At 37.1% G+C, this 20,565-nt stretch overlaps 1 protein-coding gene across 3 annotated transcripts in view; it reads left to right on the top strand.

The window, feature by feature from the left end:
- The window catches only part of prkag2a (protein kinase, AMP-activated, gamma 2 non-catalytic subunit a), a 92,361-nt gene that overhangs the window by 2,569 nt on the left and 69,227 nt on the right, over window positions 1-20,565 (top strand). For 2 of the 3 annotated variants that reach the window (XR_006928957.1, XM_046877604.1), the window contains exons 2-3: window positions 7,401-7,472; window positions 13,233-13,524. Coding sequence is in view for 2 of the 3 variants with exons in the window: in XM_046877604.1 (XP_046733560.1) it covers window positions 7,401-7,472; window positions 13,233-13,524 (364 nt within the window). In the remaining variant the exon portion in view is untranslated. Of the gene's footprint in view, window positions 1-3,956; window positions 4,148-7,400; window positions 7,473-13,232; window positions 13,525-20,565 lie in introns of those variants that run through there. The other variant, XM_046877605.1, reaches the window with a different exon arrangement.

Here is a 20,565-nt window from a genome sequence, read left to right as displayed (position 1 = left end):
TTGTCAAATGTGTCTGATTTGTCAGATTGTGAATGGTTGTTCCTCTTTAGTGTTCAGATGATGTCAGTATTAGATCAACATGTTTATTTAAAAACTATGGACAAGGTCAGACTACAAAACATATTGTTATGAAATCTGGATGAAAGTGTGAAAAGAGCCTGACTGTAACAGAGAGTAGTTTGAATGTGATTAGTATAGCAGGACCCTGGCTATGCAAACTACAAGCTATGTATTATTATTATTATTTTATTTATTATTATTATTATTATTATTATTTCTTTTTTTTTTCTGTGAATATTTAACACACACACACACACACACACACACACACACACACACACATCTCAATAAATTAGAATATCATTAAAATGTTGATTTATTTTAGTAATTCAATACAAAAAGTAAAACTTGTATATTATATAGATTCATTAAACATCTCAAAAAATTTGAATACTTCATAAGACCAATCAAAAAAACATTTTTAGTGAATTGTTGGCCTTCTGGAAAGTGTTTGGGTACTTTACTTTTATCCTTTTGCTTTAATTACTGCCTCAATTCGGTGTGGCATGGACGTGATCAGTCTGTGGCACTGCTGAGGTGGTATGGAAGCCCAGGTTTCTTTGATAGTGGCCTTCAGCTCATGTGCATTTTTGGGTCTCTTGTTTCTCATTTTCCTCTTGACAATACCCAATAGATTCTCTATGGGGTTCAGGTCTGGTGAGTTCGCTGGCCAGTCAAGCACACCAACACCATGGTCATTTACCCAACCTTTGGTGCTTTTGGTAGTGTGGGCAGGTGCCAAATCCTGCTGGAAAATGAAATCAGCATCTAAATAAATTAGAATATCATTAAAAAAATTCATTTATTTAAGTAATTCAATACAAAAAGTGAAACCTGTACATATCATCTATCAAAAGTGGTCCATGGAAGTAACAGTGGTGAACCGGCGACAAGGTCATGGGCAGCCAAAGCTAACTGATGAACTTGGGGAGTGAAGGTTGGTCCGTGTGGTCTGATCCAACAGACCAACTTCTTTAGCTCAAATTGCTGAAGAAGGTAATGCTGTTAATAGTCAATGGCTCAGGAGTGTTTTAGCAGCAACAGGGGGACCAGCAGTTTAGAATCAATATTTGTCTAATAACATGACAAAAACATTTTTTTTAAATACAACCTACTCACCAGAGATGCAGACTCGTAATGTTCACCGCTCCTCAGAGGCTGTAAGCCAGTGGTACCGCTCGTATTCACTGGTCTGGAAGTCGAGAACAAACCCTTTCCCGGGCTGAGACAAGCTAGCTAGCTTCAGGGTTGGCTGACCTCCTCACGATGTCTAGTTTTTCTTGAAAATGTATTTTTAAGTATGTGCAAATCATGACTAAATCAATTTTTCGTTCTCTGTAGGCATGAAAACGTCTAACTCAGATGTATTAATATGTGCAGAGTGCTACAGATTTGTTTTGCCAGTCAAACTTGGCTGTAACAGTTTCCCTCTGACCAACCAATCAGAGGACGGAAAAATGCTGACGCTATTCTGGGCCAGCTAGCTGACCCTGTGAGGTGAATCTGAAATCTGCTTGGTTAAAAAAACAGACCCATTGCTAATATTCTCGATGATAAAAAGGCCAGCAGTACTGACTTTGAAGGCCCTGGGTGGATTAGATTGACATGGCAGCACATAAATGCTGAAATCTGATTGGACAAAAAATCTACACATACTGGAAGCAGTGTAGCCAAAAGAAATGCTACGAAATGAAGAGAATAAACTTTTTGGAATAAATTAATACAATTTCATGGAACAAATATTAGAATTTAGGTTGTAAATGTAGGTCAGTGCTTTTGATAGTGTTTAGGCCAGCAGAGAAGGCTTTGCTGGACCTGACCGCCCACCACTGACTATAATATATATATTTTAGACCAATGTAAGAGATGTAATTGGTAATTGCACCTTTACTCATGTAAGGAATTTTTATACTTCCCCAACGCTCCTGTCATTTGGTTTTCCTGCAGTTGTTAATTTCCAAGCAGTCATTTTTTTCTAAGAGGAAAAATACTGCACTGGTCATTTGCTTTGAATTCTGCTTGAAATGATTGAATCATAAAAAAAATAATTTGTAATAAATGTTGAGTGGCATTTAAAAAAACAGCTCTTTTTTGTTTTATTGCAGCATTTTAGTCTCCCACTACTGAAATGAAAAGATAAATAAACATTGATATACATATTTTACAAAAATAAAATGAAACCAAATCACGGGAAGCTAAAAAGTTTTTCATGTAAATGTATGCGGTATTGACAGTTTGGATTTGTAACACGGACATTTATTTTATATGTAACTGTAACAGATGATCCAGAGTGTTGAAATTATGGGAGTGAGATGTGAGTCATGCATGTCTTCTTGTGCTTCTTCTGTTTTGTGTCTGTTATAACTGCTCCAGTCTCAGGATGGCACTGATGTCTCTGTGTCAGATCCTGTAGTGGAAGGCACTCAGCAGAGACCAACTGCAGAAGACTGAACACTCATCTCTCTGTTTGATCGCTGCGATCATTCCTTTTGAAACTCAGCCAAATAATTCACAAGCATTCAGTTTTGTGTCTTTGTCACTTCCAATGCCACCGTGCCAGCAACTGGGCCTGGACGTGTGTGTGTGTATTTGTGTGTGTGTGTACGTGTTTGCGTGTGTATTATGTTATTTACTCTAATAACAAAAAAGTCTGAATAAACAGCATAAGCATATGTTTTGTCATAACAACATAGGCTGCTTGTTTCTTTGAGCCCCTATGCCATGTTTGAGCGATCACTGTTGTTTGGAGAATGTTGATTCAGCAGTGGGAGGTCATGAGGTCAGTGCTGTTACATAATCTACTCTCGCTTTCGTAAACAGGCTGGATGTGGTTTACAAAGGTTTGTGTTATGCTCACCAGCACCAGCATTATTTTAAATAGTGTTTAGAGAAGTGCTGGATTATTTGAGCATGAGGTATAGTATGTTATATCTAAATAAATAAATAAATCCAAACATCTAAACAAAAAAATAAACAGCACACCAAAACAGCAGGTGGTGTTTCCAGTGTCCAGTCATTTCTAGGTCCAAGGTTGGACAGTCAATGAACTGACAACAGGGTCATGGGTTTTCAATGCTTACAGAAGCTCATTGTGGAGTGAGGGCTAGTGCATCTGGTCTAATCTGACTAAAACCTACTGGAGCACAAATTGCTTAAAGAAACAAACAAAAAAGTTCACACTGACTCTGATAGAAAGTTGTTCCAACACAGTGTATTACAGCTTGCTATGTAAGACCCTACAATGGGCACAAAACTGGGCTATGGCACAATAAAAGAATGGGTCAGAGATGTTTTGATGGCACAAGGGGCACTGACACAAGATTAGGCACGCGGTTTTAATGTTAAATGAGAATTTCTTTTGAAATGCTAATTAATAAATGGGAACAAACTGCGTTTGGGAATTAATGTGGTGAGTGAAAAGTAGAAGAAGAGACATTTATTATGTAGTATTGGTCAAAGCAATAATTTTAGCCACTTTTTTGGTCCTTTTTTTTGGGGGGGGGGGGGGTATACACTTGGCACAACAGCAGCAAAACAATTTCAGAAAAGACTTTCTGAATCTTCAGCATTTCAAATAATACAAAGCTCTTTACATGGTGAGGACCGTCATACTGGTATTGACACTGTAGGTTAAACTTCTTTGTTCTGTTTTTCCTGCACAGGATAATTTAGTCTACATAATTAACTAAAAACACAAACCCCCAAAACAGTCAGAGCATTTTATCAGGGGAGGTACAGTCTTGTCAGGCAGCACTGTCTGGCCTTGCTCAGCAAGAGTGGCCATGAGTTCATCAAATAGGATTTGCAAGTGCTTGAGGCAGCAGTTTTGTCTCATATCTCATTACAGTGTCATCCTTGTGTTTAAGCACTAGTCTAGCAGACTGGACTGGCTGTGTGAAGAGCTTCCCTTCACACTGGTCACTGTTTTGTTTTTTAACGGAGGAGGCTTTCTGTATTGGGAGACTGCATTTTACACTGGCATTAAAGCTGAAAAGATGGAGGGCAGATTGTGACACTGGAGTGTGCAGACTGACTGGCTGGAGCTTCATGCTTATTTTTTTTCACCATCATCTTTATTGGATTATCGGTAAGGAAGTCTGAAGAGGGCTTTATTGATTCGGGTGGTTGTTCTGCAGGTCCTGTCAATAAACCCTTCAACAGATTTGCGTTCATCTGCGTTGGATCTTATCGGTGCTGAGGGAATTAGATTACTAGTCCCTTTGACTTTGTGCAAACCATTGATTTGTAACAGACTTTGAACAGGTCAGATGGGTTTTGTAAGATAGAGGATGAAAAGCTCAGCGTAGGTCCAGCTTGTTGCCATGGACACTTGTTGAAAGACTAGAAGGGATTTTCATGGTAAGAGGTATCTGCAAGGCAGAATGATGGATACTGAGAGACAATAAAGCTAAAATCTGTCATTGTCTGTGCTTATGGGAATATATATGTGCTCCATTTTGATCACGCTGTGTGTGTGTGTGTGTGTGTGTGTGTGTGTGTGTGCGCACGCACGCATGTGCAATCCTGTTGCTTCTACAAGGGTTAATGCAAAAAGAAATGTGTGTTTAAAATGAAATGAAATTTTAGCTGTCTTTTAGTTGTATGTGGGTGGTAGTAATGAGTGACAGTTGAATGGAGCGCTGCATTTGGCAGCACAATGGAGGCTGATTTTCAGAACCATTAGTTTGAAAGTACCAATCTGAGGTTTTGCATTTGCATGTAATAACTTGACCTGTTCGGTCATTGGAAACATTTCAAAACACTTGCCAACTCCCAAATAACTCTCTGTGACTAGACAAGTAGATGACCCTGCCTTAGTATACATTTGGAGAAACATCTCCTGGCCTTTAAGTCTTCAACTGTCTAGCTCACCTGAGCTCGAACCCGCTGTAGGCCCAGATTACTATTCTTGGCCAATAGGGGAGGGAACTGATGTGATTTTCTATTATTGTAGCCCATTAACCTCAATGTCTATTCTGAGATGCTTTTCTGTGCACCTTGGTTGTAAAGAGTGGTAATTTGACTTTCTGTAACTGTCTGTCATATCGAACCAGTTTTCTTTTTCTGAACTTTATTATAAACAAGGCATTTCTATGCCCACAGAACCACTTTGGGGTTTTTCTTCACTACTTGCTCTAATAACAGGAAATAAGCAGTGTCTGAATTTTGACTACCACACCACAGTCATTAAGCTCACACTTTTTCACATTCTGACATTTACATGTAGTGTGAACGTTAACTGGTGCTCATTACCTATATCTGCATGATGCTATGATTTGTCCTGTTGCCACATCCACATGATTGGCCGATTGGATCTTTTCATTATCTGCGCAGGTGTATATTGAGTGCTGTGAAACATTGTATGCTGCAATATATATATATTTTTTGCACTACCACACATCCATTTTCCTCACCAATCTTGGATGTTCCTTTGGTTTAAATAGCCATTTAAATGATATGAAATGGCATTCATTTTGATCAGTATAATGCTGGCTAGTACTAAGTGACATATTCTCCAATTTCTTGCATCTAATGTATTCAAATTCAATGTAATTGTCAGTGTAGTCACAATATGGTACCCTGTGTATAGCAATAAGCTTTGCAACAAGCTCAAAACTCTAAAAGATTATATATTTAGTTCAAAAGTGTCAGATAATGCCTCCTGCCCTCATAAGGCTTTACTTATTCATGTAGTCAGCCTGATCCATTGCATATTCTGATACTGTGTTGGTTAGTCAAGTGGATAGTGGTTCCTTCTGTTTATTTCTGGATGAGCAGTTTGGCATTTTTGCAGATTATATTATGCTCCCACAGGGTTCACCATCTGTAAGTCCAGAAATTTTCTGTCTCAAATTTCATAGTCTCAAATTATTTGCGATTATATATATCAGTGCTCTGGTATCATGCCTGGTATCTGGTTTATTTTGTACATATTATTGATTGCTATATTTGTTTTCTTGTTGTGTCCTCAAGTCCTCAAGTTTTGTCTCCAAAAGTAAAAAAAAAAAAGTCTGTGTGTTTTGTCTTTGTCTGCAAAAGTTTTGGACATTTTTTACATTATTTCTTAAATCAGCTGAACATGACAAATAATGAATATACAAACAAAAAATATGAGACTCAAAAATCCCAATTAATCAGGCCTTTCTATATTAAGTGGCTCCTCACCATTTGTAAATAATCAATAGCTTCCTTGACAGCCCAAGCTAAGCCATACTTGAAAGCTAGCACCATATAGTTTGTGGATAGCACACTTTAGCATTTGAAAAGAAAAGCTGGACAATGTCATCAAAATTGATGATCAGTAGTAAATGGGAATTTTGTCATTCTATCCACATTATATGGACCAATGTTTATGGATACCCTAACTACAGGACTCCTATGTGCTTTTTGAGCATTCTATTTCACATTTAATACCCATTTGCTGTCATAATAACCGCCACTCTTCTAGGAAGTTGTTGCAATAGATCTTGGAGTGTGGTTCTAAAATTTGTGATCATTCAGCCAAAAAAAAAGGCATTAGTAAAGTCAGGTACTGATGTAAGGTGAGGAGGCCTTGGGTGCAGTCAGTGTTCCAACTTGTTCCAATAGGGTTAACGGTCTTAGCTCTATAGAAGGCCAGTCCAGACATTTACAACCCATGTAAACCATATCTTCAACAAGCTTGCTTAATGTACCTGGGCAACAGGTTTGGGTCTCCTAGTTCAAGTGAAAGGAAAATTGAATCCTACCGCATCCAAAGTCAACCTATACGGTTGTGTGCTTCCAACTTTGTGGTAACAGTTTGGGAAAGAACTATATGGCTGGAAATGTCAGGTGTAAAGCATAACTCTCATGCATACTTCTGAATAGTTCTTAAGGTATCTTTAATATTTGAGGTCTAAATACCTACATGCATAATTTCAGTACACACCAATACCCCTTCATATGCTTGTCTGGCCAATTAACATTATTACATTATTACTGTTATTTTAAAGTTTCTAAATAAAGTCTGTAAGGTCAATGAACAAGTAGAAGCATATAATGAATGACACTGCTGCAGACTTTATCAGTGTTTGCTGGATTTAAACAGAATAAACTATGTAGGTGGTAAGACTCATTATTTGCTTTAAAAGTGTACATTTATTAGATACACATACATTCTTGTGAAAACAAGTGTAATAAAGTATGTATACTATATATAAATCTACAGTATACTCTAAAAAGGGAGTGTAAAATCTTTAAGCATCTTAAATCAAGTACACTTTAGCTACACATCCATAATAATCATTTATACTGAAGGTGCAAACTATGTATGCTGAGCTGGTTTATTATCATAACATTATTTTTCCTTCCTTTTGCAGGACCTGAGCTTACATGCCATGCCCTTTCAGGAGGGAGATGATGAGTGCAATGACAAGGATAATACACATAAGGTAATGCCGCCAAAATCACACATAATAATCTATGATGAAACGTTCTGTATTGCTTTCAGTGATAATCAAATTGAATGATTAAATAGTCTTTAAACATTAAAAGTAATTTCTAATGGTTTTTCAAGAAAAAAAGAACAAAATAAGTTCACATTTAAGTGTGCAGTGTGAGTAGAATACGCTTAGTCACATTCATCACCTTGTTGTGAGGATGTTCCTGTGATGTCGCTGGAGCTACATATGTGTTATAAGTGTGGGGGGGTGGAATCAGTAATAAGCTCAGTGTTGAGAAAATGTGTTTGCTGTGTGCTCACAACTTGGCATTTAGATTCCCAGTGCTGTTTCTGATGTTTTTATTATTGCTCTAATTGGATAATAAGGAAAGATTGTTATAATAATCCTGTAAGTGAAATGCAAGTCTGCAATGTAATTTACTTCTTCAGCTCTACTGTGTGCTTTGGTACTAGATCAGTGACACTAACCTGTAATGTGCACACTGTAAAATGAATTTTAATTAGATTATAAACTGATACACAATTCAGTACATTTTGTAAATGCATGGAATGACCGTACTGCTCTGGGACACATTAATGGCAGTTTGGTGGTGCGGTGATTTGTGATTTTTAACTCATCACTTAATCACCAAGCCACCACAGCGATCTCTCTTAACAAATCTCACGTAAACCCCTTCTAACCCTAAATTAACTCCACTTAAATATTGCATTCTGTCAGTAGGAGTTAGTTGCACTAGTTGTTGTGGCTCAGTGATTTAAGAGTTACACTTCAGAAGGTTGTGTGTTCAAATCTCAGCATCGATACACATCAGCCAAGTGAGCTAATGTACTGGATTATGTCTGTCTTTATACCATTTAAGATATTACAGTTATTTACTGTACATTTTTACCAGGATATAAGCATGAAAATAAGCATGAAATGTAGGATGAGCATGATATTACCATTTTCCCCCCATTTTTTAAAAATAAATATTAACAGCCTAAAAATATTTATTATGTTGTGAGGATTTCGCCTCATTTATCAGTTATTTACATAGGACGTGCTCTTGTAAGTCAAACTAAACTCAAAATTGTAAAGATCTTGACAATCAGCTGTAAATTACCTTAATTCAATAACAATTATATTTACAGATGTCCACAAAATGCCTTAGAAAGCAAAAAGAACACAGAAAAACAATGAAGAGACGAGCACATCATAAGGCCAGAATGCACATAATAATCCAGCACATCATTTATCATATACATAGAAACTCTTTCTATTTTAAGAAAGCAGCATTTATTTTTTATTTAAAACTAGATTTTAACTGCTAGTCCTACATGTGATGGATCTTTTGGATTGTTTCTGAAATATGAAAAATGAACTTAAGTGTCACGTAACTCAAGGTTAGGAGGATGCAAGTGGAGAATCTTCTTTTATTTTGCAAACATAAAACACAGAGAGACAAATGTGAAACAGTGAATGAAGTGAAGGGTAAAGCTGTTTACACCAGTGCTAATCAAGGTGACAGGGAACAGGCGTGAGTGATCAGTGACGTGAGAAACAAGGAAGTGCAGTAGTATAATGTCCCTAGACATGAGCCTGAGATGTGTCTCTGATATGGTCTATGTAAAAAACAAAACAAAAAAAACAACCTCATCATCTTGGCATAAACATTTAGAATTTTAATAATTGAAAAAAATATGCACTTTGGCTTTAAATAATCAGTTGAAATTATAATTCAGCTCAAGTTTGAAACGTTAACAGGCTAACAGAAGGCATTGCTGAGAAGACTGCTTATAAATGAATAAATATTATAAAAATTGGTTGTCTTCATGGATATTAAAGGATACTGTAATACCGGCTGTATGCTGTTAAGGAAAAGAACAATTTTGAACAAAAAAAGAGAGAACATATAAAAACATTCCTAATTTTCTCTCATAGAGTTACACGTACAGTTAATTTAATCGTGCTGTAATATTTGTAAAACAGCACCTTATTCTGTGTAGTTTCAGCTTGTTCTCATTTATTTTACTGCCAGTCAATTTCATCAAGGCCAGAGACAAGATAAATGAGCTGAAAACTCTCAAGGAAACACACTGAGCTGGTCATATTTTTCTTGAGGTGACAACACTGGACTGCAGGGTGATTGTTTAGCCTGATTTACATGCTAGGTATGTTTCTGTGCTAAGCAATAAAACTGTTTCTGATTTACTGCTTCTGTAGTGAAGCATGTTTATTCGTTTTTATTAATCTTTTTCTACTTTGTCAATTACATTGATTAAGAAATATTTCAACAAAACAAATGTATTATCATATATCACATCCTATATTATCTCGACCTGTATAGCATAATAAAAATGGTATATCCACATTCATTTCACATTAGTTCTCTTCAATTTATGCTTCATGTTCACTGTATAGCTACATGTGCCATGCAATTGTTCTACATAATGAACATTTTACATTGTTGCTAAAAGCCTTGGCCATGGGAAATGCTCATGTGGGCTGAAACAAGTGTTAAAACATGTGCCAGCATCTCGTTCAATGCAGCAGAAACCACAAACGTCAGTCAGCTGTCAGGATTTTTTCCGACAGTATTTAAAAATAGTCTGAGGCCGAGCTCCTCACACGGTATCGCATGTTAAAGGTCCGCTCAGCAATTTGTCAAATGCATATGTTGAAAGCCACTGTACATAACCGAAGATTAGAATTTATTTTTTGTTTTGTACAGGAAAAGAGCAAGTTGCCATGATTTCAGTCTTTTTTGTTTTTGTAACTTGGCCCCGCAGTACATGAGTGGAAGCGGTGTTATCTGAGATGAAATGAAGGAAATGGAAATCAAATCAAACACATTTACTAACCTATCCTTCTTTAAATGATCGCATTACACCCTAAATGGCACCCTGATTAAAACCAGATCTTCCCCAAATTTTGTCATGTTTGAATGCAATATATGTAATTATGAGTAACAATTTAACATGTCGTTTGTGTTGACTTTGACCATAAGTATGCTGGTTATCACATAGCTACCCATCTACACCACCAGATTAGTTAATCTTCCACAGCAAAACAAGTTACAAACAAATCCAGAAATACATCTGAAAATAATGATTCAACTATAGCAGTGCTGTGATTTGGTTTCACCAAAAAGCTAATTGAAAATTAAAGTATTTATGTGTAATTCAACATGATCGTTGCTGAAGGGATTATGGAGTTATTCATAACTCATTATAACTCATAACAAATATTAGTATTTATGCCTATTGCATAAGAACTAGCTGTCCTTTTTTTTTGTTTTGTTTTTTTAAAGAACAGGCCCTGAGCAACACAAGGTGACCCTGTGCTTTTGCATGTCTAAACAGTTTTCAGGGGCTTTATGAATGTTTACATGGATGAACAGAGCTGGAAATACTAAACACTGCTGTAAAAAAAAAAACTGATTAAAATGTTCTAGAAAAACAAAAGGCAAATAACAGAAATGAAATAAAAATGTATTTAAAATAATATGACTACTTAGTTGTTATTCTTGTCAGCTTGTTGCCTGTTGCTCACCAGATCTTTTCCATATTTTCTTATGCATAGCTTGAACTGAAATTGTCATACATCTTCACAAAATAGCCCATAATACTGCAGTAGGGTACAAGACAAAATGATTGGCATCACGTCACATTGTATTAGTAAATACAGTTGTGTTCAAAATTATTCAACCCCCAATGCTGTAAATGGTTTTAGGGAATTTAGTGTACATTTGTAATTGTATTCAGAATGAAATCCTACAAGGACTTCTTAAAGAACCATATGCAACTAAAATGACATCAATTAGTTTTGTAATACAGTAGTAAATGTTTCTTTTGTGAATTCTTCATTGACATAATTATTCAACCCCTTAAAGACTACCACTCTGAAGAACAGAGGTTCAATGAAGTGTTTTCAATCAGGTATTGAAAACACCTGTGGATATCAGGGAGCAGCAATAAAGCCTAATAAGCACCAATTAGGCAGCTTTAAAATGACTGTGATACTCAGCTCCTTCTAGACATTTACTGGTGTGGTTACAAACATGGTGAGGTCAAGAGAATGGTCCAGGAAGACAAGAGAACAGGTGATTACTCTTCACAGGAAGGGCAATGGCTATAAGAAGATTGCAAAGATGTTAAACATACCAAGAGACACCATAGGAAGCATCATTCGCAAATTCAAGGCAAAGGGCACTGTTGAAACGCTACCTGGTCGTGGCAGAAAGAAGATGCTGACTTGACTGCTGTGCGCTACCTGAAGCGTAGAGTGGAGAAAAGTCCCGTGTGACTGCTGAGGAACTGAGAAAAGATTTGTCAGATGTGGGTACTGAAGTTTCTGCTCAGACAATACGGCGCACCCTGCGTAATGAAGGCCTCCATGCCAGAACTCCCAGGCGCACCCCTTGCTGTCCCCAAAGAATAAGAAGAGTCGACTGCAGTATGCCAAAAGTCATGTGGACAAACCACAGAAGTTTTGGGATAGTGTTCTGTGGACTGATGAAACAAAATTAGAACTGTTTGGGCCCATGGATCAACGCTATGTTTGGAGGAGGAAGAACAAGGCCTATGAAGAAAAGAACACCTTGCCTACTGTGAAGCATGGCGGGGGGTCAATCATGCTTTGGGGCTGTTTTGCTTCTGCAGGTACTGGGAAGCTTCAGCGTGCAAGGTACCATGAATTCTCTTCAGTACCAGGAGATATTGATGACAATGTGATGCAGTCCGTCACAAACCTGAGGCTTGGAAGACGTTGGACCTTTCAACAGGACAATGATCCCAAGCATACCTCCAAGTCCACTAGAGCATGGTTGCAGATTAAAGGCTGGAACATTTTGAAGTGGCCATCGCAGTCACCAGACTTAAATCCGATTGAGAACCTCTGGTGGGACTTAAAGAAAGCAGTTGCAGTGCAAGCCTAAGAATGTGACTGAACTGGAGGCTTTTGCCCATGATGAATGGGCGAAGATACCCGTAGATCGCTGCAAGACACTTGTGTCAAGCTATGCTTCACGTTTAAAAGCTGTTATTACTGTAAAAGGATGTTGTACTAAGTACTAAGATTGAATGTCACTTGGGGGTTGAATAAAACTGATAATGATGTGAGCTCAGAAAAGACATTTGTGGTTATTTCATTATAAATGTTATGTTATATTTGTCTGACCTACACGTGCCTCTTTGATTTAATTGTAAGCAGGATGACTGAATGATCATAATCAATGTCAAACGGACCAAAACAATCAATTTCAGTGGGGTTGAATAATTTTGAACACAACTGTATACCTGTTCTATAGTTTGTTGGAAAATATGTGTAACTAGGGTCATGAAGAGCCATAAAACAATGACAAAGTTCTTTGGAAAAGAATCAGTAAGCGTTGGTTATCACTAATGAATATCATCCAGTGAACAATGACCGCTAAAGGAGGACTTTGAGTCAGTGTGAGGGCATTAGCATCCAAGAAGCCAATAGTAATACTCTCAACATGGTGCTACCACCAACATGCTTTACTATGTGGATGGTATTGCTTTTGGAAAGTTTGTGTGTAAGAAGACGTTTTTGTCTCGTTTTTGTCTCATTTTAACTCTATGTTAATAGTTTGGAATATTTTATGTTTATTGAAACACACCTAGACTTGAGTGCTATTTGTTCCTTGTTCTTCTATGTTTCTCTGATCAGTAGCAATCTCTGGGATTGTAGCAAACAATTTTTATTTTCATTACAAGTCAACGTCTCTGTATTGGGTTTTATTTGCAGGGGGAGATCAGCTGCCACTCAGCTAGCCCAACTAAAGGATTTTTCAGCAGGAGTCCATTTAGCCGGCCCTCTAGTCCAATGTCTGCTCCTGCAAAGTCCAAAACCAGCCCAGGTTCACCAAGAACCATCTTCCCCTACCCCCTACATCAGGAATCACCATCTAAATCACCTCGCCGCCTCAGCTTTTCTGGAATCTTTCGCTCATCCTCTAAGGACTCCTCATGTGCCTCCCTGTCCAATTCCTCTTCTTCCTCTCCTGTCAGTATTAAACTTTTCTCCCGTGCCAGGAAAGGTAGGTGTACTCCTACTTCTTTTAATATATTTTTGATGGTGTTCTTTGATAAAATTAAAAAGCACATAAAAAACTATTTTTTATCTACAACCCTAATTCAAAAAGTATAGTAAATAAAAAAAGTTGAGGAAATTACATTGAGGAAATATACAATTTTAAGAAAAAATAAGGTGACTTTAAATTTGATTGCCTCAACATGTCTCAAAGAGGTGGGATAGAGGCTGGAAAAATGTGTTACTAAAATGAAACAACTAGGGGAACATTTTGCAGGTAACAACAGGTCAGTAACATGATTGCGTATAAAAAAAAAAAAGAAGTAAAGATGGGCTTCACCAATTTGCAAAAAAATGCCCTTACAAATTGTGGAACAATTTCAGAATAATATTTCATAACACACAAAATTGCAAAGACTGTAAATATATATTTATTTATTGTATATAATATCATCAAAAAATTCTGAGAATCTGGAAAAATCTCTATAACAAGGTCAAAAAAATCAATATTGGATGCCCATGTTCTTCAGGCCCTCAGGCGACACTGCATTAAAAATGTAAAAAAAGGAATCACTGCATGGGTTCAAAATCACTTCCAGAAACTACTGTTTGTAAACCCAGTTTTCCATGTAACCCACAATTGCAGTTTAAAGCTCCTATAATGCAAAGAGAAAGCCATCTTCTCTGGGCCAAAGCTTGTTTAAAATAAACTGAGTCTAAGTGGAAAACTGTTCCGTGGTCAGACCAAACAGACTTTGCATCCTCCGAAATAAAGAGGAGTGGGATCATATAGTTTGTTATCAGCATTCAGCTGAAAGCCTGCATCCCTGATGGTATGGTGGGTGCATTGATAATAGAATTGGCAGCCTGCACATCTGGAAAGGCACTATCAATGCTGAAAGGTTTTGCAGATTTTACAGCAACATATGCCATCCTGATTAATTTGGTTACTGGTTTTGCTGTTAATATAATATATACAGGTGCATCTCAATTAATTAGAATGTTGTGGAAAAGTTCATTTATTTCAGTAATTCAACTTAAATTGTGAAACTCTTGTATTAAATAAATTCAATGCACACAGACTGAAATAGTTTAAGTCTTCGGTTCTTCTAATTGTGATAATTTTGGCTCACTAATTCAACTATCCAGTCTCAACAAATTAGAATATGGTGACATGACAATCAGCTAATCAACTCAAAACACCAGCAAAGGTTTCCTGAGCCTTCAAAATGGTCTATCAGTTTGGATTACTAGGCTACACAATCATGGGGAAGACTGCTGATCTGACAGTTGTCCAGAAGACAATAATTGACACCCTTCACAAGGAGGGGAAGCCACAAACATTCATTGCCAAAGAAGCTGCTGTTCACAGAGTGCTGTATCTAAGCATGTTAACAGAAAGTTGAATGGAAGGAAAAAGCATGGAAGAAAAATATCCAACTTTTTGGACCGAAATTCTATGAAAACTTTTTTTTTCATAGAATTTCGGTCCAAAAAGTTTGATATTTTCCCTTTCATTTAAGAGTATCGTAAGAGATACCAAAAGAAAACCTGTGATGTATACATTCTTGTGGTTTTCACAATATTTATATGTGAGCTTCACTGCATTCATATTATTAAATAATATTAAAAGTTAAAAAAGTAGGGACTATGAAAAGAAATCTAGATACAGGACAACAAATTTACTCTATAACTGTATGTATTTGTTAAAATATTTTATTATTTTATAATAACATTTGAATTATTTTGGGTAGAAAACACTTTAGTTTATAGGAAATTATACTAATGCTGTTTGAATCACAGAAGCATGTCCATTTCTCAGCATCTCTAGATACTGTTGTTTTTTTGCTGTTTTTTTTTTTACCCAAAATCACCATGAAGCTCGTGATTTGGATAATTATGTGTCATGCTGATTTAATTGGTGCATGGGTGTTTTTCATCACAGCAAGTTTCAGTAAATGAATTCTGTTACTCAGTGGTATGACCTTTCAGCAGAGTGATACCACCTGAAACCAGAGGACATTAAAATGGATGGCTGATATTAGCTTCTTTTCAGCACAGGAAATGCCTATAATTCTTGATGATATACTCGGGTGTACTTTGCGTTGAAGTGTAGCTTTTACAGTGAATAATATTTGGAGTGAATGACTTTGTCTTTATGTTAATCAAGGAACCAGACATGAGCATTTACGAAAAAGAGTTTACCATTCTTAATTGCCTCCTTTGTACAGTGTTGCTAAACAGAGAATCCACAGAAATGGTAATCTATTTTCTTTAGCTAAACAAGAATGTAGCTGCTCTGTTATTTCTAGCAATTTTATAATTACATGATTATGCAATTAAGTGTCCATGAAAGCTCCAGTTGCCTTCATTTGTTTAGTCTACATGACAACTCCTTTGTTGCAAGCATTTCGGAAATTAAAGCATATTTTGGATCATCTGAGTGAAGTGGCCTATACTTAGAAAAGGTGATAATTGAGGTATTGTCAGATGTTGGAGTGTTTCCTCAGCAGTTGGTTCACTGTTAAACTGGTAAAGTATGCATTTGTCCAGTTACAATGCAATATGCTCAGATACTGTTCTGGGACTGGAGCAGAATCCTGCCATTTTGACTTACAAGGCAAGTTGTAGAGAAATTATATCACAATAAATCATTGGGAATCATTTACCAAGAATGACTTCTTAATTTAATTTCTTCAAAGTTTTAAGGATTTTATTTAGGCTTAAGGAAGCTATTTTGGAAATGGGTTGAGAGAGCAGTGTCATAGGATCAGTACAGTAGTAGCAGTGGGACGGTTTTTGGATTAGAAAACGCAATCTTCAGCAAACCCTTTGACTCAAATTATAGCTGAATTTTGAGTAAACAGGTTTTCTGTTCTTTTCAGGAAAACATAGACGTTCTTGTCACATGTACTGTGTACTACATATTAGAGGTCAACCGATAGCTAGGTTGGATCGTACTTGCTGATAATCGATTAATCAACCGATAGTTTTTCAAATGGATACTGAATGAAAAAACAAACAAACATAACACTTGATGTAAAAATAATACATATACTTTATTACAAAAAAATAATAATAAAAAAGTACTGAATAATGAAAATGTGCTAAATGACTTAAATATGAATGTATTCATTTTATTCATAAATATAATTATTTAATCAATAAATTATAAATAATAAATATAATATAGTGTTCTTTATGGTCGCTCTCGTAATGACACCAATAAACCATTGAGTCTATCAATTGGGAATCTTGTATTAATTGTATCTTGTATTAGAGCAGTTAGAATTTGGTGCTTTGAGTACAATTCTCTCATACTGACCACTGGATGTTCAACATGGCACCTCATTCCAAAGAAATCTCTGAGAATTTGACAATTAGAATTGTTGCTTTCCACAAAGATGGCCTACACTATAAGAAGATCAGTAAGACCCTGAAACTGAGTTACAGTACAGTTGCCAGGGTCATAGAGAGGTTTTCCTCCAGAAGTCTGAGTCCTCGTGCTGTGCGTCAGGTGCAGAAGCTACTTTAAAAAAACAGACGCATGAGTGCTGCCAGCATTACTTTAGAGGTGACTGAAGCTGAAGGTCTGCTTTTCAGTACTCAGACCATACGCTGCACACTGCAACAAGTCTGTTTGCATGACTGTCAACCAAGAAGAAAACCTTTTCTGAAGCTTGTTTACAAGAAAGCCTGCAAACAGCTCGCTGAAGACAACCTGTTCAAGAGCATGAATTACTGTAAACATGTCCTGTGGTCTAACGAGACTAAGATAAACTTGTTTGGTTCAGATGGTGTTCAGCATACGTGATGATGCCCTGGTGAGGAGTACCAAGAAAATTTGTCTTGCCTACAGTCAAGCATGGTGATGGTGGTGGCATCATAGTCTGGGGCAGCATGAGTGTTTATGGTACTGGGAAGGTGCTGTTCCTTGGAGGAAACCTGGATTCCAACATGTATTGTGACATTCTGAAGCAGAACATGATGCCCTCTTTTCAGAAACCGAGCTGAACAGCAGTTTTCCAACATAACAACCCCAAACACACTGCCAAGATGACAACTGTCCTGCTGAGGAAGCTGAAGTTAAAGGTGATTGAGTGGCCAAGTATGTCTCCAGACTTGAACCCTATTGAGCACCTCTGGGGCATCCTTAAGGGGAGGTTACCTATGTGTCTAACATGGAGGAGTGGAAGAGGATCCCAGCAACAACCTGTGCAGCTCTGGTGAATTCCGTACCCAGGAGGATTAAGGCAGTGCTGAATAACAATGATGCTCACACAAAATATTCACACTTTGGACACAGTTTTGACATGCTGACTTGGGGTGTACTCACTTTTGTTGGCAGTTATTTAGACAATAATGGCTGTATGTTGACAGGACAGCAAATCTATACTGCTATACAAGCTGCACATTGACTACTCTAAAATATATCCAAGTTTAATTTATGTGTGTGTGTGTGTGTGTGTGTGTACACACACACATAGTTAGTTAGTTAGTTAGTTAGTCAGTCTAGGATTTACTATTTTGTGCAGTTATAATTAGATAAAACTATACTGAATGTAGAGGTTGGAGCTGAACTGCAGGGTTGTAGTTTTAATAGTGTGGCTCAAACATGGTTTTGCATTAAGTCCAGCTCACTTGAATTACCCCCTAAAAAGTCTGCCTTTCAGCTCATGATGCCCCTGGTAACTGTTCCATTAGTTTCATTATGTTGCAATAATTGGCACATTAGGGTACACACTTGCTCTCTAAAATGCACTCATACCTGTTTTTTTCTTTTTGCTATAGCTATTTGTGAGATATTTGGGATAAACAGGACCTGAGAGAATCTGGAAATTAATAGGTGTTTGGCTCAGCATAAATATTGCATGTGCATTATAAAATATGCAGCATAAAACGTAGCTCATGCACATCTGTGTAAAATCATCAGCCGATCAGCTTTCTAATACTGAATCAATTCTGTGAGGGTACTCAGGATGTCTCAGCTCATCAAGTAGCTGTGTGGTGGATGAAGGTGTTTTTGTGTGGGCGAACAACAACCTCCCCACATGCTGCCTTCCCTGGATAGGAAACAAGCACGCACACACACCCTTATGGCATTACTCAACCCAGCTGGATCATTCCCAGCCTTTTAGGGGGCATACACTCTGCTTACAGCGAACCCAAAGCTATTAATTCTTCCTAAGGAAGAACAAAACAGGACAGGCTGTCTCCAGTCTCCAGAGGAAAAAAAACAAGATTAGAAAAGCTGAGTCGTTTTGCGTTTCTGACTTGTTTTTTGGTTTTTTTTGGAGACTTGAGGCGGCAGGCTTAAGCCAATTATCTTAAAAAATACATTTTAGAAGATTTCAAGTGGCAGTAGAACAGATATTGTGTTTCTTGCATTACATATTACTTGCCCCACTCATTAATTAATTGCTCTGTTTAGAACAGGAAATGTAAGTTGGAGCAAAATGAACAGTAGAACTACACAAAAGTAGCAACAGGAAAAAATAGTTCTGCTTTGGGCATTTTAACAGAGCCTGCTGCTGTGAGCTTTTTATATTTTGCTGACATGATTTGGCTCCACTTAAAGGAAGCATCACTGCAGATCAATACATTTATTCTGACTAATCTGACTGATCATCCTTACCCAGTGCTGAAACACACTTATCTTTTATCGGAGTGGTCTCTTTCACGATAATGACTGATTCCATGAATTATGACGGCTCACTGATGAGTATGAAAATGATCGAAATCTTATGATATGGCCCTCAACACATCTCAACCCAACCGAACACGGATAAGAGGTTTAGGGTAGTGTGTTACTCTACTACAATCATCCAAGCACTAGCTGATGGAATAACTGTAGATTGATCTTTATTCTTGTTATGTGGATTCAGAGACTTTTACTATATATGCCATGGAACATTGATGTCGTTTTGGTGTCTCATTGTGTCCTAGCAGGTTACTTTATGTATGTTTATGTTTTCCCTTTGATTTGTCACTTTCATTTTGCCAAAACTTAATTTTGATTCATACCATATCAGTTGCTACGAGGGAAAAATATGCTAAGGCATTACCAGATTTATTTTGTTTTTTAACCAGTGAAAAAACTACTAGTCTCTGGAAGAGCTTTTTCCCACATGCCATCAAGCTACTCATCTTTCTATCATTTGAGCACTTTTATATTTATTACACACAGTTTACATTCTTGCCACTTGCGCATTAATTCCTACAATGTGAAAAGTTGTTGTTGCATAGTTTTAGACATATATTTATATAATATTTATGTAATTTACTCACCAAGATGGCCATACTTTTTTACATTATTTTGTGTGCAGGAATGTGTGCAGAAATGATCTGTTATGTTATGGAGGAATGCACAGTACATGTAGGGGGTGTGGCCTAAATAGATCCAGAAGTAAGTGTGCTGTGTGCATGTGATTGTTGGATGTGCAGGGTAGAAATTTAACAAAAATATTATTAAATCTGGTCATTTTAACCAAAATTATTCTGCATGATTACATTCACGTTCCCCGTTATTGGCTAATCTGCAACGTTCTAAATTCCCAGTTTATTGCCATTAATTCCCGTTAATTCTGATGTAAAGATCTTGAACATTTCTGGAATTTTGTAACCCTGGCTACAGCAGCAGACAACTTTCCATACAGGGGGTAATACCAGGAGATCAGCAGTTTACTCAGACCAGCCCTTCTGGTTCCAGCAACAATGATACAATAAAAAATATCAGCAGCAATATCATTCAGAAACACAAACACCAACTTTCCTTATGTTTGAGAATGCTATTGTTTTTCACTCACTGAAAGTTTCATCTTTTGCACATTTCTCTGTGCTGTCTTTACTGCACGCGCAACTGCATGTCTGATCGAACAGTGAGCATAGTGTCTGTAGTAGTGACTGTGGTGCTGTAGGACCCAAACAGCTCTACTGAGCCCACCTTGATGTGCCTGATACAAATTTGGATTTATTAGAAAATAGCATTTGGCATATATTATTTTGATTATGTGAAAAGGTTTCACGATCCGGCCGGGTGCATTTTGCA

Source organism: Silurus meridionalis, chromosome 21 (assembly GCF_014805685.1).
Source record: "Silurus meridionalis isolate SWU-2019-XX chromosome 21, ASM1480568v1, whole genome shotgun sequence".
NCBI classification, from domain to species: Eukaryota; Metazoa; Chordata; class Actinopteri; order Siluriformes; family Siluridae; genus Silurus; species Silurus meridionalis.
This window is presented reverse-complemented; position numbering and strand designations above follow the sequence as displayed.